The 22,862-nt window shown below is 58.0% G+C and overlaps 3 protein-coding genes across 26 annotated transcripts; 2 read left to right on the top strand and 1 right to left on the bottom strand.

Moving 5' to 3' along the window:
- Nucleotides 1–2,389: 2,389 nt before the first annotated feature.
- TPPP2 (tubulin polymerization promoting protein family member 2) lies at nucleotides 2,390–14,400 on the bottom strand. 15 transcript variants are annotated; one of them, XM_072724312.1, is made up of 7 exons: nucleotides 12,953–13,065; nucleotides 11,377–11,425; nucleotides 10,285–10,441; nucleotides 9,501–10,005; nucleotides 8,513–8,746; nucleotides 8,131–8,284; nucleotides 2,390–4,329 (listed from the first exon to the last, which is right to left on the bottom strand). In XM_072724312.1, the coding sequence occupies exons 5-7, from the start codon at nucleotides 8,683–8,685 to the stop codon at nucleotides 4,045–4,047; spliced, it is 612 nt and encodes a 203-aa protein (XP_072580413.1). In that variant the 5' UTR covers nucleotides 8,686–8,746; nucleotides 9,501–10,005; nucleotides 10,285–10,441; nucleotides 11,377–11,425; nucleotides 12,953–13,065; the 3' UTR covers nucleotides 2,390–4,044. The 15 variants fall into 15 exon arrangements, with proteins under 15 accessions (XP_072580413.1, XP_072580412.1, XP_072580416.1 ...); XM_072724311.1 differs by having other exon boundaries at nucleotides 10,285–10,436; XM_072724315.1 differs by lacking the exon at nucleotides 10,285–10,441.
- RNASE13 (ribonuclease A family member 13 (inactive)) lies at nucleotides 4,630–6,483 on the top strand. Its single transcript, XM_025992101.2, has one exon. The coding sequence runs from the start codon at nucleotides 5,043–5,045 to the stop codon at nucleotides 5,502–5,504; it is 462 nt and encodes a 153-aa protein (XP_025847886.1). The 5' UTR covers nucleotides 4,630–5,042; the 3' UTR covers nucleotides 5,505–6,483.
- NDRG2 (NDRG family member 2) lies at nucleotides 11,583–21,981 on the top strand. Of its 10 annotated transcripts, XM_025992092.2 has the most exons (18): nucleotides 12,128–12,204; nucleotides 14,059–14,284; nucleotides 14,406–14,467; nucleotides 15,167–15,247; nucleotides 15,605–15,646; nucleotides 16,037–16,142; nucleotides 16,366–16,486; nucleotides 16,662–16,724; nucleotides 18,137–18,197; nucleotides 18,407–18,493; nucleotides 18,686–18,742; nucleotides 18,904–19,007; nucleotides 19,426–19,470; nucleotides 19,766–19,817; nucleotides 20,085–20,132; nucleotides 20,577–20,612; nucleotides 20,773–20,824; nucleotides 20,995–21,981. In XM_025992092.2, exons 4-18 carry the CDS (start codon nucleotides 15,173–15,175, stop codon nucleotides 21,159–21,161), a joined length of 1,116 nt encoding a protein of 371 aa, XP_025847877.1. In that variant the 5' UTR covers nucleotides 12,128–12,204; nucleotides 14,059–14,284; nucleotides 14,406–14,467; nucleotides 15,167–15,172; the 3' UTR covers nucleotides 21,162–21,981. The 10 variants fall into 10 exon arrangements, with proteins under 10 accessions (XP_025847878.1, XP_025847880.1, XP_025847877.1 ...); XM_025992093.2 differs by lacking the exon at nucleotides 14,059–14,284 and having other exon boundaries at nucleotides 11,583–12,505; XM_072724307.1 differs by lacking the exon at nucleotides 15,605–15,646.
- Nucleotides 21,982–22,862: the final 881 nt, after the last annotated feature.

Below are 22,862 nucleotides of genomic sequence, written 5' to 3'. Positions count from 1 at the left end.
CCTCCTGGGGCCGGCCTCCCCCTCCGGAGCTCCACGCAGCCCCGGGCGCCGCGGAAAGCCCAGGAGAGCTTCCCTCCCCAGGCCGGGGCCAGAGGTGGCCGCTGCTCCTAGGACAAGTAAAGGTAATGGGCTCATTCTTATAGGCAGGGAAAGTGAAACCAAGAGCAGGCGGGGTCACATGTGGGACTTGTTTAGGGTCTTTGAATTCTCATGACCTTTCCTGGAGCAGCTGTGGTCTGGAGGAGGCAGCGCGGACAGAGGTTGGAACCCTTGGCTCCCAAACCAGTGCCTGGAGACAGGCCGGGCCGTAGGAGCGGGGACCGCTCTGGGGTCGGGCGGCCTCACGGCTCACTGTAGGCCACTGTCTGTTCCCCCTTTAGCTACAGAAGAAAATTCAGATTCCTGGGCCCCCTGGGGGCTCAGCAGTTGAGCATCTGCCTCGGGCCCAGGGCGTGACCCCGGGGTCCTGGGATCGGGTCCCACATTGGGCTCCCTGCATGGAGCCTGCTTCTCCCTCTGCCTGTGTCTCTGCCTCTCTCTGTGTCTCTCATGAAGAAATAAAATCTTTTAAAAAGTAAAAAATAAAATTCAGATTCCTTAGCTTGATATCCAGGGCCTGCTCAATTTGGCAAACCTGTCTCTCGAACTTTGTCTCTGACTCTTCTTGCACCGAGTGCCTCAATTCCAGTCAAGCTGGTTTTCTCTATTTTCCTAAACATACCGGTCATAATCCTCTTTATCTCTACTCAACTATTCCTTGAGATCCACCCCAACGTCCCAGAACGACCCGCCCCTCACAAAGAAAATTTGCAACAAAACAAAACAAAACAAAACAAACAAAATTTGCTTTGGTCCTCCCAATTCAGAGGGATCTTTTCCACCTCTAAATTCCTACAGTCAGTGTCTTCAAGACATGGAATTTTCTGCCTTGAAACGTTGGTTATTTCCTCATTTGTATTTATCATTTTCCTCCAATTCAGACTATCGATCCTCAGAAGACCGGGACCATCTAATAGACTTCTTTCGTACTTCCTACGGGGATAGCTTAGTACCTTGCATATAAATGACTCTTAAATGGTTTAACTTCTGGGTCAGGAGGCCTTTAGTCTGCCCCCGAAAATCCCAGTCCCAGGTGGGGCCATCGGCAACCTGCAGCAGTGGTTCCCAAGTGAGGGAACCGACAATGCAGCTCCTGGACTTCAACCGTGGGGTTCAGGTGAAGTCATGACAAGAGGGTTGAGAGGCGTGAAGCAATCCTTTGGGTTCAAGGACAACTCAGAAACTGTCCGTGGCATGATGTGCTTATTGGATCGATTTGGGTTGGATGGGGCAAAAAGTGACACCACTGAGGCTGTGGTAAGCTCTCTCTGGGCAAAATCTTGGGGTTCCCCTTATAGGGAATCACCACTGCACCTGCCACTCTAGCCAGCTGTTCTAGAAATGCTTACCACTGGGACGGGGCGGGGGGAGAGCATGAGTGGAGGACTATGGGCAGAGGCTCACCTTTGGAGGAAAAACAACTCAAAGTTGTTTCAGTGGTAAACTATCAGTGCTCCTTTTGCTGGTAGAAAAACCAGCATTACTAAAAGCAAAATTTGACAAAAATATTTCTAAGTTCTGGAGATTTGCCAACCCTTCTTAATATATAAGGCATAAGTAGTTCCGCCCTTGTTAGGAAGTCTGATTCACTCCCGAGAGCAGGGTTTGTTTATTTTTTTTAAGTGTATTTATTTTTCAGTAATCTCTGCACCCAATGTGGGTCTTGAACTCAAGACCCTGAGATCAAGAGTCACATGCTCCTCTGACTGAGCCAGCCAGGTACCCCAGACCAGGGTTTCTCAACCTCAGCACTATTTACATTTGCTCTAGATAATTTTCTGTTGTGGGAGCTGTCTTGTGCAATGTCTGATGTTTAACGGCATCCCTGGCCTCTACCCACCAGATGCCAGTGGCACCTCCCACTCGCGACAACCAAAACCCCTCCCCAGACATTACAAATGGCCTCCCACGGTGCCCCTCACCCTGCTCCCACTGAGAACTTCTAAATTAGACATATGACCTTGACCAAACTCCTCTCTCTCTCTCTCTCCAACTTAGTTTCTTCATCCCTAGGGTAATTCTCATGTGTGTAAAGCCCAGTGTAATGAGGCAACAAATTCCAAAAAATCTCAGATTTCGGGAGCAGACGAAACCATGACAAGGGGGTCAGCACAGAAGAAGCAATGCTACGGATCAGTACCTCGGAGATAGGATTTTAAAGACCGAGCCACTAGAATTGCAGGGCAGAACCCCAGGCCGGTGGCACACTCAGCAGCCTTCCTGGTCCTCTGGTCAGGTTTTGGTAACGTGCTTCTGTATGTGTCTTTCCTGGCGAATCACATCTGTAGTCTAGGCTTGAGCTCTTTTATTTACCTTTACATCGCCCCCACCATTTGTCAGAGTGCTTTCCAGATGGTACTGGACAGCTTTAAAAAAATTAAAATAAAATGTTATGAGACACAGGGCATGGCCAATCATAGAGAGCTTCATGAAGATGAACTTTAGGTGTCGGGGGGGCTCCACACGGGCAGAGCGGGGCTGGGGGGTCACTTGGATCATCCGGGGAATAAGAGCAGCTTTGTCGATGTTGGGTTGGGGAAAAGAGCGAATTGGTGCAGAACCTGGGAGATCGTATTCAGCTTCGTGCTGGTTATGCGCCGTGTGATGGTGGAAAGCCATGTCCAGGCTGATCATCTCGCCTTCTTCTTGCAGCCTCATGAGGCGAGGAAGGCATTAATCCCGTTTTATAGATGAGGAAGCTGAAATTCGGGAGGTCACCTGATACCAGGCCCTGAACGCTTCCTCTACGATGTGACGATGTGACGATGTGACGTCCGCTCCCTAACTGCGCGGAGGTGGCTGGTGGCCGAAGGCAGCGAGTGAAGGGACAGGAAGCCCAGGAGTCCCGAAAGCGCCTCCTCTTCTCAGGGAAGCTGCAGCTTTGTGCAAGCAGGGGGGCCGAGGCGCCCTGCCGGGGGGACAGGAGCAGGTTTCCTCAAAACCGAGACTTGGGTCAGCTGAGCTCAGGCCCACCCCGCCTGGCCCCACTAGGCGTAGACATGGCCTGCAGGATGCGGACGAGCCACCCGTGTGTGGCTTCACCTTGCCTGGTGCTGCACACTCCCCGGGGTGTCATGCAAGCAGCCTCCGTGGGCCGAGTGTTTGCGTGAGCTAGCTGTGTGGGGGTGACGGGTGAGAGCGGGGCTGGGGGCGGCACGGGGGGGGGGGGCGGGCTGGGGTCAGGGCGAGGGTCTTCTGTCCTGCGAGGCCCAGAGGTGTCCTGGGGGGCGGAGAGCGACAGGGAGCTGGGGGAGCGACAGGGCTGCCGTCCTGAGGGCTCGCGTGTGCCAGGCGCTGGGCGGGAGGCCGGTACTGCCCTGGGGCGGCCGGGGTCCCCCATCCACAGACGAGGGGACTGGCGCTTGTGGGGTCTTGGCGGACTGAGCCGGGTGGTGGCACGGCCTCCAGGCCGTGGGGCAGGGGGCCTGGGGGCCTGTCTGGTTTACCGGGAGGGCCTACTCTAAGCCCCAGAAGCCTCTTCCCCCCAGGCGGGGCTCAGGGGACAGATGCCTTGCCCAGGTAACTGAGGAGACAGGAGACAACGCAGGTGCAGGCGGAGGAGCAGGGAGGGGGAGCCGGCTCTGGACTGCAGTCCCAGGGGAAGAGCGCGCTTAGGGGGCTCTGCGTGAGCAGGTGGCACGATGCCTCCAGGACTCTCACCCCTGACCGCAGCCGGCCGGCCGTGCAGGGCCTGGGAACACGCGGGGGCCTGTGTCCTGACCCCCGGCCCGCTCTCCAGGGCACCACAGCTGCCAGGAGGCCCAGTGGGGAGGTCCGGTGGGGAGGCCTGTGGGAGAAGGCCGTGGGAGGAGGCCGTGGGAGGAGGCCGTGGCAGGGCCAGGAGCTGGCTCTTCTGCTCTAACCGAGCGGCAGAGGTTGGCCAAGAGAGTTAAGGTCCGGCCTTTGCCCAACATGACAAACCAGTCAGACTCCGCTCCTCTGGGCTCAGGGCCCACACTTGGGGTTCCCCCCACCCCAGTGGGCTGGGGCCTCAGCTTCAGGAGCACCCAGGCTGCGGGGAGGGAGTTGGCCCATGGTGTGCTGGGGCCCTGGGGCTGGGGTGGAGGTGATGATGGGGCCTGGGGCCACCTGAGCTCTCGGATTCCAACCGGGGCCAGGTGAGGGGCCGGGTGGCAGGCCCTCTGTTCTCCGAGGGTCAGGACTAAGCAGCACTTCGTTCCTCAGAAACATGACAGTGCTTTTCCTGCTCGCTGTCCAGGGGAGCGTGGCCTACGGAGCAGAGGGAACATCAAAGAGAGTCTGGGAGCTTAGGGCCTCTGGCAAGGAGCCGGAACCAAGTGTTCTAGGACAGCCGAAAGGAGGAGGCCAGACAGCAGCGCGTCTGTCCTCCCACGTCCACCCCTGAGTACAGGGGCTCCTCAGACTTGGGGACACTCCCTCCTCTCAGACTGGCCTGCGTCCAGAGAGCCCTCCGGCCCCTCTCCCCTTGGGTCTGGCTTCGGCTTGAAGAACTGAGGCGAGAAGGATTCCTGCTCCCGCCCCGCTGGTCCTCCAGCTCCTGGCCCTTCTCTGGAGCCGTCGGAGAATCGGAGCGCAGCCTGTTCCTTCTGTCCCCTTTGCATTCTCCCCCGAGAGGTTGACCGAAGGCAGAGATCATCGGGAAGAGTCGCTCACCCAGGGGCCAGCTGGACCTCCTGTGCTGTAAGTGCTACAGCTCACAGCGCATGACGCTGGGACCCCGAGGTGGACCAAAAGAGTTGAGGGGTGGCTGAGGTGGCTGGCCAGCTGAGTGAACCTGGGCAAGTGTCTCCTCTCTCTGGGACGTGAGGACTTGGCTCAGATGAACTCTGAAGTACGCCCAGCTCTTAGGGTACGGGGGGCACCTGGCAAGGCTGGGGGAGCACTGTGGGGCCTGGGCAGGGGCAGGGAGCCACTCGGGGTGCACCTCTGCCTGAACAATCCCAACCCTACCAGCAGGAGGAATGGCACATGCTGTGGCCTGGCTCCTGTTTCTCCAGCTCCTTCTAGGGCCAACTCTGGTTGTGGACATCAGGGTGCAGATTGCCACCAAGAAATTCCGCATGTTACACATCGAGTATCCCAGGGTTAACTACCCAGAGAGCTTCCAGGGCTATTGTAACGGTCTCATGGGCTACGTGCGGGGCAAAAAGCAGAGCTGGTTTTGCCCCCAAACCCATTATATGGTGCATGCCCCCTGGAGAGAGATCCAGAAGTTCTGCAGGTACAGCGACAGCTTCTGCGAGAATTACAATGAATACTGTACGCTCACAGACGACTCCTTCCCCGTCACCATCTGCTCTCTGGCCTCTCAACAGCCGCCCACGAGCTGCAACTACAACGACACCCTAACCAACCAAAGGCTCTATCTGCTCTGTTCTGGAAAGCGTGATGCTGAACCAATAGGTATCATTGGCCTCTACTAGGACAGGGAGGCTTTCATTCTGAACCGCCTCCTACCTCCCTCACACACCGCCTGTCCCCGCCCCCCACACGCCCAAACCTCCCCCTAGGAGATATCCTCTCCAACTTCAAAGCAGCCAGGATCCCCTCCGAGAGCTTCAGTCACCATGCAAAGTCATCCTGCCTCGCAGGCTCTTTCCAACTTGTTTACCTCCTTTCTTCCCCCAACATCCCCCTCTCCCACAGACAGTCTGACCCACCCAAGAAGCTGTGTCCAGTTGGCAGTGACTGTCCATCCGCTGGGCCAGAGCCTGAATCCTGGATGGAGGCCCGGAGCCTCCGCTCACACCATGGCAACAGGCACCCAGCTCCATGTCTCAACTCCCCATCCAACTGCCCTCCTCCTCTCAGCCTTCCCCAGCTCCCTTAGGACTCTCTACTCACCCATTCAAGCCCTGGGAGCTAGAGGGACCTCCCTGAGACCCTTAGACTCAATCTAGCCTCACTGCTCCAGAACCACCCAGTTCCCAGTCTGCTCCTCTCTATGAAATCACCGATCTTCTCTCCGTATCACCTGTTCTTGTTTTTCCCCTCCTCCTACCGCAGAGCCCAGGGTGGAACTTCTGTTGTCACCCTGGCTTCCTTTCTCTGATCTTTTTTCCTTCCATCCTTCTTACTGTGGCTCACTGGACTCTCAACTTACCTTTTCTGACCTGTTGCCCCCAAGATTACTACTGTATCCCTTTCCTTCCCAAAGCTTCTCGTTATACCTCCTCTTCCCCCGACCCAAACTCCAGGATCTGCTGCTGATAGGACAGGGGTGAGGTGACCTGGGTTGTAGTCACGGAAGGTTTTAAAACCACATCTGAATTATGTTAAGATTATAACCACTGGATGAAACTGGGGTGAAGGGTAGGTGGGACATCTCTGTACTACTTTTTGCATCTTCCTGTGACTCTATAGTCATTTCAAAACAAAAATATAAAAACACATCCTGAATCAGTTCTGATTTCACTCCTTTTCCCTCAGCGCGCTCCTACTCTCGGAGTCCTGGAGACCACGCACCTCTGGCCGTCTTCCTGGGCTATGCTTCGCTGTCAGTGGGGTTTCCTGTTCCACGTGTACCACCATGGAGGTGGTGGGGGTGTAAAACTCAGTTCCAGACTAGGTGTTAAAAACGGATTCTCTCTTCCCCCCAGCTCGAGCACAAACTCATAACAGGAGTCAAGCTAAGTCCTTGGCCCATTCTAGCTGGCTTCCAGTTCTCCAACAAAGCCCGGACTACAACAGATGAGGAAGGCAGAGGGGCAAGGAAGGGCCTAGCTGGTGGTGTCCGGGTCAGATGATGTCAGGTCAGGAATTGCTATTCCTCTCCGGGAGATAAGGACGGTGGATACCAGTAACCTATGAATGCGAGGAGCAAGTACCTTTGCCTCCACATCTGGTTTCTCTCTCACCCCCAAATGTACGTTCCTCAGCTACGTTCTTACAAGCAGTTGTTGAAGGGAACGCTAACTTCTGGCTGGGAGGCCTGAGGCTAAGTAGAGAAAGGGTGCAGAGCTGGAAAGCCTGACTCCTGGGGCCTTCTCTTGCCTCTCTCTGCACCAGTGGGCCGGTCTATCCCTCATCCTGATGGAAGACAGAGCTCGTTGGCTGCTGCACACACCGATGTTTATTGTTCCCTAGGTTCCCTGGAATTTAAGAGGCCAGGTTGAGGGCTAATTGACCCTAGCTGTTGGGGTTACTCCTTATTTGCTGTTCTTCTTATCATAGGTGCCAGCGCCCTTGTAGCCGCTCACATAGCCTGAGTTGTCGGTCGCCTCTTCCCGGCCTGCGATGCCTTTGCCCTTGCCACTCTCGTCGAAGCGCTCCTTGTGGCTGCCCGTGTACTTGCTGGTGTCTGTCAGCCGGCTCACCCCCCCCACTGTTGTTGCTTTCTGCAAGCCAGAGGGTGGGGGGGTCTGATCCCTCTCTCTTCCCCTTCACTGTCACAGCCCTTCTCTAAAGCTGGGGCTTCTCTAAAGCATGGGGCTGCTTTCGTTAGGGGCCAGGTGTAGCATATACTCACGGGCGGGAACTCATGGGAGTGCACGAGTCTGGTGTGTGGGAATGAATGGGGTGTGTGTGGATTTCTCTGCTTCCAAGGGAGTTATTTTGACCAGGCTGCAGCCAGAGAGGACTTCAACCACAGTGTGCAAGGTCCCTCCTCCTGGGAGAGGCCGATTTGAAACCTAGACTACAAGGAACTTAAAATGGAGAGGGGACAAATAGGGAAGAGATGGTGGGTGAGAGGCAGGCGGTCAGAGGTTGCACCTTATAGGAGAGCAGGAAGAGGAATGAGGAGCAGGGACCGAGTCCTCTGCGCTCAGGGTTCCCCCACTGCCGTCCGGACACTTGGGAACTAGTCTCATCTACCATTAAGGTAGATGTGGACCCTTCTCTGGGCAACAAGTTCCTCATCCCTGAAATTACCAGATGATCTCCCAAGTCTGCTCCAATACCAACGGGGCACCGGAGGCTTTCGGCCTCATCTCCCTCAGGCATTACTAGGGGCAGAAGTTAGGGACAAGGATGGTGGGAGGGGAAACAGGAGCAGCAGGGACTTTGGGGAAGTAAGGTCAAGGGTGAGGGATGAAGACTGCCACTCACGGTAACACCAGTGGTAGCCGGATCCTTGCCCTCCATGAGCTTATAAACGTTCTCCAGAGCTTCATCTGGCTTCTTGTCCTTGAATCGCTTCTGGCCCAGTTCTTTCATTGCCTCCTGGAACTGCTGAAATGTGATGGTTCGGGCATTCTTGGCCCTGGTCAGTCGGACAGAGAAACCCAGGAGCTCTGGAACATGAACTCTTCCCCTTCCAAGGTCCACCCCTCTTGACACTGAGTGTCCTGGGGACAGGGACTAGCACAGGGCCATGGGCCCAGCAGGTGCCCAGTGGACCCATTATGCATGCTCGCCACACGAACCCTTCCATAGTCCGCTGCCTTGCTCAGTCTACTCACCACCCCTACCTCCATCTCTGGTCCCTTACTTGACTTTGCTGAATACGATGTCCACGTCAGTGGAGGTGACCGTCTTGCCGTCCATGATGCCACAGTCCCTGCAGAGCTTGGAGAAGTTTTTATTGTTCATTTCAGTGCCGCTGCTCGAGGATTCTCCGAAGACAGCAAACCGCTGGAATGTTTTCCCTGCTTCTGATGCCATGATCAACTGGAGGTGGGGGAGGACAGCAGGGGGGGGGGTGAGGGAGGAGGAGAGGGGAGGACTGTGGAGTAACCAAGATGAGGATCAAGATAAAATCAGAGTCAACAATAGGAACAAAGCCCCTCCTCCCCGTTCCTCTCTTTCCTTCTCCCCCTCACTCCCATCCCACCCCTCCTCCCTGTTCCTCTCTTTCCTTCTCCCCCTCACTCCCATCCCACCCCTCCTCCCTGTTCCTCTCTTTCCTTCTCCCCCTCACTCCCATCCCACCTACCGCTCCCGGCACCAGGTGTCCTGGTGTAGATCCTACCTGCTGAGTAATCACCACTGCCACCCACTCCCCACCCCCCTCACTCTTGTGCACCTGAGAGTACCTGGATGGTGTCTGAACCTTCCCAGTCTCCCTTTATAAGTGTGTGCAGGTATGTGGGAGCCGGCTGACTAGGGACATGTGTGACAATGGGGAAACAGGGGAGGAGATGGAAGCTTCTATGACCTCAGCAGTGCTTACTTGACATCACCTCCAGGCCCGGCTATGGCCCTAGTCTTGGGAGAGGGGTCCTTTCATTTCCCCACTTTGCATGCTACGCTGAGCAAGTTGCCAACCTTCTGATCCCTCCAGCTGATCAAACTCCCTTGTCATTCCAGCCCAGCCTGACCTGGTCTCCCGGGTCTTGGTCACATTGGCTTATGCTCTGCGCACAAAGCTGAGAGGAGCCCAGGGAAGGGGTTAATGAAAACAGGTTGGCATCAGCCCCACAGTCTCAAGCCCAAGGCAGTGATCAACATGGAGAATCCCAGTGGCTTTGGCCACCAACCTCAGATCTTTAAATGGCTTCCAATGTTGGGCTCAACATGGCAAGAGCACAGGCCTTGGAGTATAACCGATCTGGGTGGGTTGAGGTGAACAAAGCCAGGGTGGGTGAGTCTCAGACTCTGAAGGTCTTCCAGATAAGTTTCTGTGCAGATCAGGGATGTTCCTCAGCATTTCTCTTAGGCTTTTTCTCTGGCCAGAAGCCATATAGATGAATGAACTTCAGGGACTCTAAGCAACCAGATTGATGACTTCCCTTCCCTTCCCGTCACTTCCTTGTGCAACAAACCCTTTCTTTCCATTCCAATTGCTCCCGTGCTTAGTCAAGTCCTCGTCATCTCACAGCTAGTGGGTTTCTCTGGCTTCTAAAGGATCTCTCTTCTAGGGGTGACCAGGTGGCTCAGTAGGTTAAGTGTCCGATTCTTGATTTCAGCTCAGGTCCTGGTCTCAGGGTTGTGGGATGGAGGCTGCCGTAGCTCAAGATTCTCTCTCTGTGCCTCTTCCCAACCCTGAAAGAAAGGAAGAAAGAATCTCTTTTCTAAATGGAATGCTTCCCACCCCCCCACCCCCGCCCGCATTAATCCATCTTTATCACCCACCCATCATTAATTTTCACAAAACTATTTTTTATCCATTAATCCCATTCAGGAACACTGCAAGGATCTTCAGTGCCAAGGCCTTTTGCCTGTCATTCAAGGACTTTCACAGGAGGTCCCCGCTGACCAAACAACACCCACCTGTCATCAGTATTATTTTTCATCTGGGGCCATAATGGCTTGATAGGTTACCTCATAGGAGAAAGAGCATAGCCTTGGAGTGGAATGAATCTGGGTGGGGATTTGCGTCCTAGATTTGTCTTTTACAGCACTAGTTAGTTGACCTTGGGCAGATCACTAAAGCTTCTGTTTCAGAAATCGCTGAGCTTCATTGAGTTCCTCACCTGTACTGGGAGGACAATAGTATTGCAGGAAAATACACAGGAAGTACCTTGCACATAGTAACTAATATTCAATTTTCCAAAATAACATATTTTTGCCCTCAAACTTTCCCTCATGCTCTCATTCTCCGTGGATAGAATGCCCCTCTCTCTCACTCAAATACTCTGTAGTTGTACTCCTCACAGGCTGGTACATTATGGGAACAAAACCCCTTTCCTCTTCTGAATTATACCAAGACAATGGTTCCTACTCCGTGGGCTGTGGTCTGCTGGGGAGAGGATTTCTGAATTACTGCACAGGCCCCTGGAATCTCAATGTAGGCAGATCATTGATCATCAACTGAATAAATAATATGCCTTGCCAACGCAGGTTATTATTCTATACATAGGTATCATGATTATCAGAATTCTATACAAACCGTCATGCCTAGTGGGCTCTGTCAGGAGAGTATATGGCTCTTGATCTTGGGGTGTAAGATCGAGCCCCACACTGGGTGTAGATATGATACTTAAAATCTTTAAAAAGAAGAATTCTCTATAAACTTATTTCAAAGTATTGCTGAACTCATGGTTGGTCTCCATCAGAGGATTCTAAAACCATCAAGCAGGAGTGGAAATCTCTGATCTCCTACTTGAGAAGAGTGGGAAATGATTGCCGTAGGATTTGCTGCCTAAACAATCTGATACGAGCATTATTTTTCTTAACTTTTTCTATATTTATCCATCATAAGCTTCTAGAGAGGGCATGACCATCCCTCACACTTCTTTGGATTGCATGTACACAGCAGCTTGCACACAGTAGGTGCTTAAAACTGTTGCTTCATCGAATGCATAATTTGAAGCTGCTTCTGACCCAAGGGAAGGAAGTTAGAGAGGGATGGCCCTGGTTGGGTCACTTACAGCTGGGCTGCGCTGGCCCCTGGCCCGCGGAGAAGAACCCTACCTTAGAGCCTCTGCCTCCTTTCCGCCTGCGGATCACTGAGACCCCGTCCCTGAAGCAAAAAGATCCCAGTGGAAATTCCCCACCTCCCTCCGCCACACGCCCCTGCGTAGGCCCCTTATCAGGTTCCCCCTGAGTCATCCTGACCCAGAGACGAATTTAGATGCTGGAACCTCCAGGTCCTGCCCTCCCCCACTCGGAGTAAGACTACTTTAGACACATCAGAGATGGGGGCAGGCAGGCAAGAGGAAGCTCTTGCTTGGGGCGGGCTTTCTTCCCCAGCTCCAGGAGGGCTGGGGACAGCTCTGCCTGTCCTGCCCAGCTTTATCTGTGGTCCTAATGCCAACAGCCTTTCCTCGTCCAGGAGAGTGTTAAACTGGCATCCAGAGGGGAGAGGGGACTAGGCCAGCTGCCAGGGTGCCCAGCTTCTGGGCCGGTTTCTGAGGGAAACTGTTACGAAGGGAGTGGGGGAAGGGAACAGAGGAAAACTCTGGTGCTCCGAATAGGGAGAAGGTTCCGGGGGTCCTTTAGATGTGACGAAAGCTGGGCTTGATCCTGACCAGTTCTCCTGCTCTGGGTCACCTCCTCCCTCTTGGTCCCTCCTTCTTTCCAACAGACCCTGCCAAGTGGGGATGAAAGGGGCATTGATGTTCCTTGGATGGGAGGGGGTTGTGGGTGGTGAGGGGGGTGGTGGTGGGGTGGTTCCCAGGCAGGAGGCGGGAGGGCAGTTTGGGGGTCTTGGGGGGGGCAGTCTGTGCTGGTGTTGCGGTTGGCAGCTCCAGTTCCATTGGCCATTGTTCCCAACTGGCCTGCCGCCCAGCCCCCGAAATGGTAACTCGGGAACCTGGCTGAAGGAACCCGGAGTGGGGACCCTGGTGGGGAGGGGGCGCTGGGAGGGTGCAGGTGGGGAGAAACTCCATCCGCCTTCCTTGTGCCTGAGAGGCTTGGGCACCCCTGGGCCGCCTAAGCACCCCGTTCCCGGTGGCCTTCCCCTGGGGCACAGGGAGGGTGCAGCTCGGCGGGGGGGCGGGGCAGGCCCGCAAACCCACTGCAGGTCTCAGAGGACTCAGCAGTCCCGGGGAGCACCGCCGGCCGTGCCGGTCTCCCCCTCCTGCTCCGGGGACCAGGAAGGGTGAGTGCCCAGGCCACAGGGTCTCCTGGGTTCCAGCCCGGGACACCGCGTCCTGCCCGAGCCCCCGCGCCGCCCCCACAGGCTTGACTCCGCCCCCGCGCCTGTTTACCCTCGAGTCCGAGCCCCTGGGGGTCCCTGGCCCCTCCCCGCCCCCCCTTGGTGCCTTGACCCGGGAGTCCCCGTCGGCCATCCTCCCCCTCCTGCGAGTTCCTCTATTTATAGCGGCCCCCCGCATTCCCCGCCCCCCCTCCTCGCCTTGTTTTCCAACTTCTCTGGGAGCCGCTGAGAGCAGGCGTCGGGACGCAGCGGCGAGGAGGTACCGAGCCCCCGGGCACCCCGGGCGGCAACCCCGCTCCCCGCGACCCCCGCCCCGCCCCCGGCGCACCTGCCCCTCCCGCCGAGACCCCCGCCTCCGCGGCGGCGGTCCCCCCCCTCCCGCGGCCTCACCCCGCGGCGCCCGCCCGCCGGGCGAGTGGAGATGGGGTGTCAGCGCCCCGGGGCCGCCCCCCGCCCGGCCCGCTCGGGAGTCTGGGGGCGAAGGGAGGAACCGCGGTGCGATAGGCAGTTCCCGGTCACGGGGGGCGGGGCCGAGGGCGGGCGCGGGGCTCCCCGCGGGACGGAGGGTCCCCGGAGCCCACGGCTGCCCGGTGCAGGGGGGCGGGGGTCGCGGGGCGTGGAGGCTCCCCGCGGTCGGCCTCGCCGGAGCGGCCCCGCCCGGAGCGGCGATGGCCGGGGCGGGGCGAGGGGGGCGTGCTCGCCGGGGCGGGCGGGGCTGCGGGGAGCGGGGGGGGGGGGGGCGGGGCGGGTCCGCGGGGAGCCCTCGCCGGGCGGGCAGCGCAGTCAAAGGCAAGTGAAGGTGGAAGCGGCCGCGGCGGCAGCAGGTCGGGGGAGGGGCGGGCGAGGGGCGCGGGCCCGGGGGGCGGCTGCCGGGCGGGGGGCGGGGGGCTCGGGGTCCCTCCGGGCTGAGCGCAGGGTGGGGCTCACGGAGGGGCGCGGGCCCGGGGGGGTCTGAGTCCCTCGGAGCTCAGCGCAGCGGGGGCGCACGTAGGGGCGCGGGCCCAGGCCCGGGGAGGGGGTCGGGGTCCCTTGGGGCTGAGCGCAGGGGGCGCACGGAGGGGCGCGGGCCCGGGGCCGGGGGCGGGGGGCGCACGGAGGGGCGCGGGGGGCGTGCGCGGGGCGTGCGCGGGGCTTGGGCCGGGTGCGGGCTGCGCGCCGGCCGCCCGGGGGCCGGTCCCTACGCGCGCGGACGGCGTCGACGGGGCGGGTCGGGTGAGGGGGGCTGGGCCCTGCGGTCGGCTCCGTGCTGCGCGGCCCTGCCCGGGCGCTCGGCCCCTGCGGGTCGTCGGGGAGGCCGCCCCGCTCCGCTTCTCCAGCCGGGGGACCCACCGAGCCCGCGTGGCGGACACACGCGGAGGCGCGAGGCTCGCTGCCTTCTGTTTCTAAACGTTTACATGGAAAACAGCCCCGCTCAGCTGCTCAGCTGCCCGGGCCCACCGGAGCGCCGTCAAAACCCTGAGCACCTCCCCACCCCCCACCCCGGCCCCCACTTCCAGTTTGCAGATAGGAAACTGAGGCCGAGGAAGTAGCGAGTGGGCCAAGGTCACGGCCTTAGCGGCAGAGCCGGGGCTGCATCCGCGGTTCCGGGAGCCACAGCCGCGCCCCCCCCCCCCAAGCCCCCCATACCCGCTCTCCGCGGCGCCCCAGGCCCCCGCCCGCAGCGACTGGGGTGAAGCCCGGAGAAGACGAGCTCATTGGACCGGGGCGTAGAGACCGGGGAGGGTTAGTGACCTGGGGCGCTGGTGACACAGGTGGTTAGTCCAGATCTTGGCCGAGGCTCTCTGTCCCGACAGGACCCGGCGTCCGTGGCCGTGTCATTCACCTCGTTGCCTTGTTTTCTCAGACCCCAGAGCTCGGAGAGAGCACACTGACCCCTGACCCCGCCGCGCAGCCAATAGGAGCCCAGTAAGTGACCCCACCCCCAGGCCGCTGCACAGGTGTCCCGCTCCTCGCTCCTCCGCAGCCCCACTGAGGTTGAGCCTGTGCTAGTTTATCCACAGGGTCACAGGGTCGGGAGGGACAGTGGGGAGGAAGGGAAGGCCCGGGTCACTTGGGCACCGGTGCCCCTTGCCCTTTTCTTGTCTCCCCCTGCCCCCCTCTTGGTCAGGGTTCTCGGATCCTTTTTAGCCCCTTTCCCTTGGAGCTGCTGACCTTGAGGCTTAGTTGAAGGTCACAGTTAGTTATGAACTCTCACTAGTCCGTCCCTCAGTGTCGTTGGAGTACCCACTCACTAGCCGAGAGTTGCATCCCTACCTCGCTGGGGGCGGGGGCAGGGGTGGCCCCTAAATATAGCCTGGGAAACCAGCTGCTCCTGCCCCACCCCAGGGTTTCCTTTCAGGGCAGAGGGGGGTCCAGAGGTGTGGGTGTTGAGGGGCAGCAATGCGGATGGCCGTTCTGAAAAGATGTGGTGTCCTAAGTCCTCGGCCACCAGTGCTGCGTCCCAGCGGCCTGGGCCTGGACATGGGGCTGGGCGCCGGGGAGGCCCTTGCGGGTCGCAGCCCGGTCTTTAGCTCTGGAGCCCCCTGCCCCCTGCACTGGCCTGGGCTGAGAGAGGAAGCGGGTGTAGGCCACCTCCCTGACACTGGTGTTTCGTCGTCCTGCCAGGCCACCATGGCGGAGCTGCAGGAGGTGCAGATCACAGAGGAGAAGCCGCTGTTGCCAGGGCAGACGCCCGAGACGGCCAAGGTTATGAGACCCCCTGACCAACTCCCAGGCCCAAGTTCCAGACCTGCAGGCATCCACTCGCCTCCTGCCGCCCCAAATCCATAATCTCATTCTAATCTGCACCCCTGTTTTCTCCATCTGGACCCACATCTCTCCCCCACGATGCCACCACGGGAGTCCAGGCCTGTGCCCCATCACTGCACTAACCTTCATCCTCTTCATGTCTCCTTGTCATCTCTTTCTGTCTCTTGTCTTGGTCTCTTTGCCCACCTGTCTTTGTGTCTGTCTCTCCATCTGTGACTACATGGCTGTGTGTCTCTGTGCGTATCTGTTCTTGTGTGTGTGTCTGTGTGTGTGTGTGTGTGTGTGTCTCTCCAGGAGGCTGAGTTAGCTGCCCGAATCCTCCTGGACCGGGGACAGGTAACAGCTTGGGGGGTCCCTGCCATCCCAGGGCGGGAGGAGGGGTTCTCCTCTCCCCCAGTAAGGAGAGGGCCCCTACTCTCTGCTTCCTTCCCTTGCATTCCAGTCTCTTCCTGTCCCCATTTCTCCCTTTGCTTCCTTTCTCCTCCTCAGGGTTCTTTGGTGCTCTCTCCTCCTTCATGATTCTTTTCCACTCTCAGAATCATCTTCTGTTATTTTATTTACCTGAACCAAATTCTTGTCGGTCCTACTTCTAATTCTTTGCTTTGGCCTCCTCTCTTTGCCCCCCCCACCTCAACTCCCCGACTCTGTGGGCCTTTTGTGGGTGTCCTCCTGCCTCGTTTTCTTCTCAGCCTAACTGCCCTCTGATGACGACCTGTTTTTCTGCAGACTCACTCTGTGGAGACACCTTATGGCTCTGTCACTTTTACTGTCTACGGGACCCCGAAGCCCAAACGCCCAGCGATACTCACCTACCATGACGTAGGACTCAACTGTAAGGACCTGAGCTTCCCCTCCTGCTCCTCCCTGGGAAGAGGCTGGTGGGAAGGGTCAAGACCCAAGGGAAGGGCTCGGTCAGTACGGGCAGGAAGGGAGCCATGTGGCGCGTCCAGCAGGCATTCGGTCCTGGTCGGACTATGGTCAAGAGGGCAGGCTCTGACGCGGGCATGCTGTCCCCTGGCTGATTCTACTGTCGGGACGGCGGGGATTCTCTTTAGATAAGTCTTGCTTCCAGCCGCTCTTTCAGTTCGGGGACATGCAGGAAATCATTCAGAACTTCGTGCGGGTTCATGTGGATGCCCCTGGAATGGAAGAGGGGGCTCCCGTGTTCCCTTTGGGGTGAGAATCAGCTCCTTCTCTCCTCACTGGGCTTAAGGGCACAGGGCAGGGGCAGGGAAGAGACCGGGGGAGGAGGGAAGGGAGGACGGCGGAGACTCTGGGAGAGGGCAACCCCTGAAGGCTGGGGTGGCCAGGGGCGGCCTGGTGTTTCCCTTCACGTTCTTCTCTTCCTCAGGTATCAGTACCCGTCTCTGGACCAGCTCGCGGACATGATCCCTTGCATTCTGCAGTACCTGAAGTGAGAGGCTGGGGAACCCCCAACGCGGAGCTCTCTGGCTGGCACAGGCGGCCCTCGGGACTGCTGTGTGGCCCGGGGTTTCTGGGCGAGCTGTGGTCTCTGGCCCAGCTAGATCCCCCTCTCTGTGTCTCCACCTGACTGTTGAGAAGAAGTGGGGGGTTGGAAGTGGACTTGAATCCGCAGAGTGGTCCTGACGGATAGAGACAGGAGGATGGGATAGAGACAGGAGGATGGGATAGAGACACGAGGACGGATAGAGACAGGAGGACGGATAGAGACAGGAGGACCAATAGAGACAGGAGGACGGAATAGAGACAGGAGTACGGATAGAGACAGGAGGACGGATAGAGACAGGAGGACGGGATAGAGACAGGAAGATGGATAGAAACACGAGGACCGATAGAGACAGGAGGACAGGATAGAGACAGGAGGACGGATAGAGACAGGAGGACGGGATAGAGACACGAGGACGGATAGAGACAGGAGGATGGATAGAGACAGGAGGACAGGTAGAGACAGGAGGACGGGCGTCCTGATCTGGAAGGTAGAGGAAGAGGAGGCACAGTCCCAGGGAGCCAGATAGACTCGCCTCTGCCCTCCAGCACCCTCCTGCAAACGCACACCTGGGGCACACCTGGGGCCGCCTGGGGCGGGAGGGGCAACGGGGAAGCCTGGGGGCCGTGCACTCAGTGCTGACGCCCGGGGCCTGGTCCTGGCTCAGGTTTTCCTGGGCACCCGGGCCCTGTGCAGCTCCACGTTGTTGGCCGTTTCCCTATTCTTCCTATTGTTTGCCGATGTGGTGTCTTTTTTTCCCCCCCATCCTGCTTCAAGCTCCTTTCTTCCCGGTTCCTCACAAGGAACCAGGAACTAAAACAGAACAAGTTGAACTAGCTCCGGAGAGTTGAAAATGGACACAGAGCTCTGTAGGAAAACACTGTCTGGTTGCTGGATGGGTGTTTCTTTTTAAGATACCAGCTCCCCGGGGCGCGTGGGTGGCTCAGGGGGCTAAGCATCTGTTGCATTCAGCTCAGGTCGGGGTCCCAGGGTCCTGGGATCAAAGCGCCCAGTCTCAGGCGGAGCAGGAGCCTGCTTCTCCCTCCCTCTCTCTGCCCCCCCCCCCCCCCCGCCCCCATGCTCTGTTTCTGGCTTTCTCTCTTTCAAATAAATAAATACAATCTTAAAAAAAAAAAAAGATACTAGCTCCCCAAGAGAGGGCTGAAGTCGGGTTCAGGGTCCTGCACTGGCTGCCAGTGTCAGCTGTTAGCTCCTTGGTGCCCCTCTTTCTTAGCAGCCCTCAAGGGGAGGGTGCGGTCCATGCTTTGTGCATGTGACCTTGGGAGGGAGGGTGAGGGTTTGCAGGGCCAAAGGTTTTGGACACCAGGGCCCGTTGGCTATACATTTCTCTTTCCCAGTTTCTCCACAATAATTGGAGTTGGTGTTGGAGCTGGAGCCTACATCCTGTCACGATATGCTGTAAGAAATTTTAAAAAACCCAGACGGGGGAAGGCAGGTTTAAGGCCCACGGCCGACTGATTAGGAGACTCCTGTGTGCCCGTGTGTGTACGGGGAGGACTTGGGTTCAAGGGTGCGGGCCCCACGGAAGCGTAAGCGGCTGGAGCTCAGCGGGAAGGGGGTAGGGCCCTGCCCCGCCTCTGATCTCCCTGCTTTCTGCTCCTCCTTAGCTAACCCACCCGGATACAGTCGAGGGGCTTGTCCTCATCAACATTGATCCCAATGCCAAGGGTTGGATGGACTGGGCGGCCCACAAGGTTTGGAGGGGCCTGCGTGTTGAGGTCTAGGGTGGGGGCCCTGTTGTGTGGGTCTAGTTAGGCTCCACCAGCATACTGGTTGGCCTGTGAACTTGAGGGAGCGGGAGTGGAGCAGGAAAGATGTGTCCCTGTTGAGTCTGGCTCCCTCCTCTTCCTCGTGCCCTGAGCATGTCCACCTGCCCTTCCTCATAGCTAACAGGTCTCACCTCTTCCATTCCGGAGATGATCCTTGGACATCTTTTCAGTCAGGTGGGTGCTTGTGGAAGAGGAAGCCGGTAAGAGGGGAACCGGCAGGGGCTTGAAGGCCTGGGGTGACTTCCTTAGAGGGAACGGGGTCCGGGGCAGGAAGAAGGCTCACCGTTTTTCTCTGGTAACTTGATTTATCTGTTTCTCCCTTTTCTTTCCTTCAGGAGGAGCTGTCTGGAAACTCGGAGCTGATACAGAAGTACAGAAACATCATCACGCACGCGCCCAACCTGGAGAACATTGAACTGTACTGGAACAGCTACAACAAGTGAGTGGGGGGCGCTCGTGTGGGACAGAGGCGGCGCAGGCCCAGGGCCTGAGAGGGAGGCCGGCCCCGCGGTGCCCCCAGGGCAGGATTTCGGGGCCCCTGGGGCAGCTGCGGGCCAGGTCCTCCCTTCCTGCTGTTTACTTCCCTTGGATTTTTGGACTCCCAGAAGTGAGGTCACCTCTGGTCCTGCTGCCCTCCTTGCCCCCTTCACTGCCCTCTGGCCAGGCACCTGGGGCACAAGCGACCGCAGGGCTTTGCGGCCTGCCAGCCACCTTCCCCTGTGGCTCCCACTTTTAACTGTTAGTATTCAACTGTGATTTGGGGAGGAAGACGGCTTCTTCAGGGAGGGGGTGGCTTCCATCCACATGGATAGTGCTTCCTGCCTAACGTTCCTGCTCTCCTTTGAACCCCTCCCTAGTCGCCGAGACCTGAACTTGGAGCGTGGCGGTGCCGTTACCCTCAGGTAAGATGTGAGAAGGGAGAGCTTTGCCCCTCTCCCCAGATCTTCCCTAGGTGCTCACGTTCCTTAGAAGACGGGGAATCTCTTAACAGGGCATTGTCTTGTCATCTCCCACCCCACCCTGTGGAGCAGATCCCACGCCCTTTAGGTCCTCCCCCTTTGGGTCGTCTGGGAAGGGTCAGTGGGGTGCAGAAGACTCTTCCCTCTTTGGGGCCAGACGTTTTCCAGCTGCTCTCCTGGGAGGCGGGTGAAGGAACGGGAGGGGCTCACCCCCTTATCCCTGACACTATGCTTCTAGGTGCCCTGTGATGCTGGTGGTGGGAGACCAAGCACCCCATGAAGATGCAGTGGTTAGTAGAGAACTTTGAGGGGGGAGGTGAGGGAGGCCTGGAGTCCTTGGGTGGTGGTCAGAGGGGTAGCTTGCCTCTTGGGAGGATTTGGTGTGGAATTGGGAGAGCAGATGTGGGGCCTACGAGGTTGATTCTTGGTAAGAACGGAATGGGTACAGGGCTGCTAGGAAGGGAACCAGGATCTGGGTCCCTGGGTCCCCACGTCCCTTAGATGAGAGAGGCCATGGGGCGTATGACCTCATTCATTCAGCCTCCTGCTTGCTCCAGGTGGAGTGTAACTCAAAGCTGGACCCCACCCAGACCTCTTTTCTCAAGGTCAGTAACCCTGCCCCAGGCCCTGCCTGACTCCTGACCCCCTGTCCGGAGCCATGGGTCCTCTCCACATTCAGCCTCTAGGCCCTCAAGTGGGGTAGATAAAGAAAATAAGCTCTCAAGACGCCTGGGTGGTCAGTGGTTTCAGAGGTTGAGCGTCTGCCTGTGGCTCAGGTCGTGGTCCTGGGGTCCTGGGGTCCTGGGGGCTCCCCGTGAGGAGTCTGCTTCTCCCTCGGCCTGTGTCTCTGCCTCTCTCTCTGTGTCTCTCATGAACAAATAAATAAAATCTCAAAAGAAAGAAAGAGAGAAAGAGCGAGCGAGCTCGCAGGGCCTGCAGGGAGGCTGGGAAGCTGGGGAGAGAACCCTTCCACCTCTTGGCCTGGCTCCTTTGGTCTCGGTCTGTGGCTCTTCCTCTGAACGGCGGTCCCCCCTCCCGCCCCCGCACAGATGGCCGACTCTGGAGGTCAGCCCCAGCTGACGCAGGTGAGCGCCCCTGCCCCTCCAGGACGCGGCTGCGGCTGGCCCCGAGCCCTGTACACATGCCGCGCACCCTTTGCCCAGCCCACCCCGGCCCCGGCCCGCCCCGGCCCGCCCCGGCTGGGCTCTGACCCCTCTCGCCGCCCCTCCTCATCCCTCTTCGCAGCCAGGCAAGCTGACCGAGGCCTTCAAGTACTTCCTGCAAGGCATGGGCTACAGTGAGTACTGGGGGCCCGGGGCTGTCGCAGGGGCACCGAGGGCTAGTTCTGGGACTTAGCCTGGCTGTGAAACCATCGCCCCCGCCCCCGCCCCCCATGTGTGACCCGGCTCCATCCCAGCGCCAGGCTCTCCTTCCCACCTCCCGTCTGCTCTCCTTCTGCCTCCACAGTGGCCTCGTCCTGCATGACTCGCCTGTCGCGATCGCGCACGGCCTCGCTGACCAGTGCGGCGTCCATTGATGGCAACCGGTCCCGTTCCCGCACCCTGTCGCAGGGCAGCGAGTCTGGGACTCTCCCTTCAGGGCCGCCGGGGCATACCATGGAGGTCTCCTGCTGAATGGCCTCAGTTGCCCTGCTCACCGGACCCAGCCCTCACCTCCGCCTGCACTAACCTGGGAGGTCGTAGGGCACTGGGCCAGAGTAAGGGAGGACGGGCGGATCATGTGGGGAGATGACCTTGATCTTTGATTGCTACCCTAACCTTGACCTCTAACCTGTGATTCCCCTCAGCTCCTGGGAGAGTTGTCCTAATATCTCTTAGGGACTCAGACCCCTAAATTATCCCTCTCCTTCATTCTGGTGTTAAGGTGGAGAGGGCACGTGTCCCCTCTCCCTAATCTAGGTGTCCATAGATAAGGGATAAGAGGTTGTGGTAGTCGTCCCATGGTGCCCCCACCAGACTCTCCCTGCTTACCCCACTGCAAGGGGAGGGGACTTGGGGCTGGGACTCCATTCACCAAAGCTGATACGGCTTCTCATTAACCCTTCAGATCTCTGAAGAGTATGGGCCTAAATGAATGTGTGTCAGAGAAGGCTTGCTGGTGGGTTAGTGGTCCTCAGGGTGGGGTAGAGACATCCAGTGTGAAACGGAAGTCGGAATGATGGGCTGTGAACAAGTCTGAGGGAAGGATCAGAGCTGGGGCAATAGGAAGGGGCCTGGGGCCATTGGCTGCACTAACTTTGGTAGCTGTGTAGACAGTGTGTGTCTACAGTGGGAGGGGGAGGGAGCTCAGCTAGGACAGGGCTGCTTGGGGCTTGGCGTAGGGGTGGGAAGGGCTGCCTTGGGCCTCTGCCCACACTGTGTTGTGTGCGGAGGGTGCCCTCCTGTGTCCCACAACTTCTGCTGTAACAATAAACTGTAGAGGAACTGACCACCATTCCTTGCCTGAGTATGCCTGCGTCACGCCCTTTCACCAACTCCCCCCGCCCCACTCCTGTGCTCGTCTCAGATGTGTCACGGGTACTTCACAGAATGCGACTGCAGAGTCACTGGCCCCAATTCCAACAGGATGGTATCGTCCTAGATAGTGATATTATCCCCAAGTCCTGGGGAGAGGGGAGCCTCATGGGTGTTACAAGACTCCCTTATTAGTCACGGATCCAAGAGAAATGCCACAGGGTTTCAGAGATGTCACCAACATCACGGTCTTAAGAAGGAAGTATAGAATGCTGGCTGAGTGTCCAAGGACGTCTGTGATCACCTTCCTGCAGGATCCTCCTTAGTGGGTACCTCTATCCCATTTTGGATGGTTCAGTACAACGAGGAGACCAGGCCCCACTTGGTTACTAGAGAGGTTGGGTTGCTCATAGTCCCAATCCGAAGACTCCCTCGGGAGGATAACAGCCCAATGGAGGATTTCCTCTCAGGAGTCCTCTTCCCCCATGAATCTGAGAATTCGGGGCGTTAATTAGACTATGTCTGTGGTTCTCTGAGAAGCTTTTCAACGAGTGTGCACAATTCTCATCAAGAGGACTTCGGATATTCCGTGGCTGTCGCAGGCCGACTCTCGGGCTCTCGGGAGCACAAGAAGTAAGAACCAAGAAGGCACCCTGTGGTCACCGATAAGAGTACTGTGGGGGGAATATTACAGGGTCATTTGCTGGATTGCTTTATGGAGTCTCCACAGACAATTACATGCATCGCTCAATGGAACTGAGCCGAGGACTGACGCAGTGTGCGGTCCGGGGCCCACACGGTGAGCAGAGGGAGGAAGGGATGTGTCCTTGACTCACTCATAGGACCCAGCGTTTTTTCAAG

Source organism: Vulpes vulpes, chromosome 10, assembly GCF_048418805.1.
Source record: "Vulpes vulpes isolate BD-2025 chromosome 10, VulVul3, whole genome shotgun sequence".
Lineage (NCBI taxonomy): Eukaryota > Metazoa > Chordata > Mammalia > Carnivora > Canidae > Vulpes > Vulpes vulpes.
This window is presented reverse-complemented; position numbering and strand designations above follow the sequence as displayed.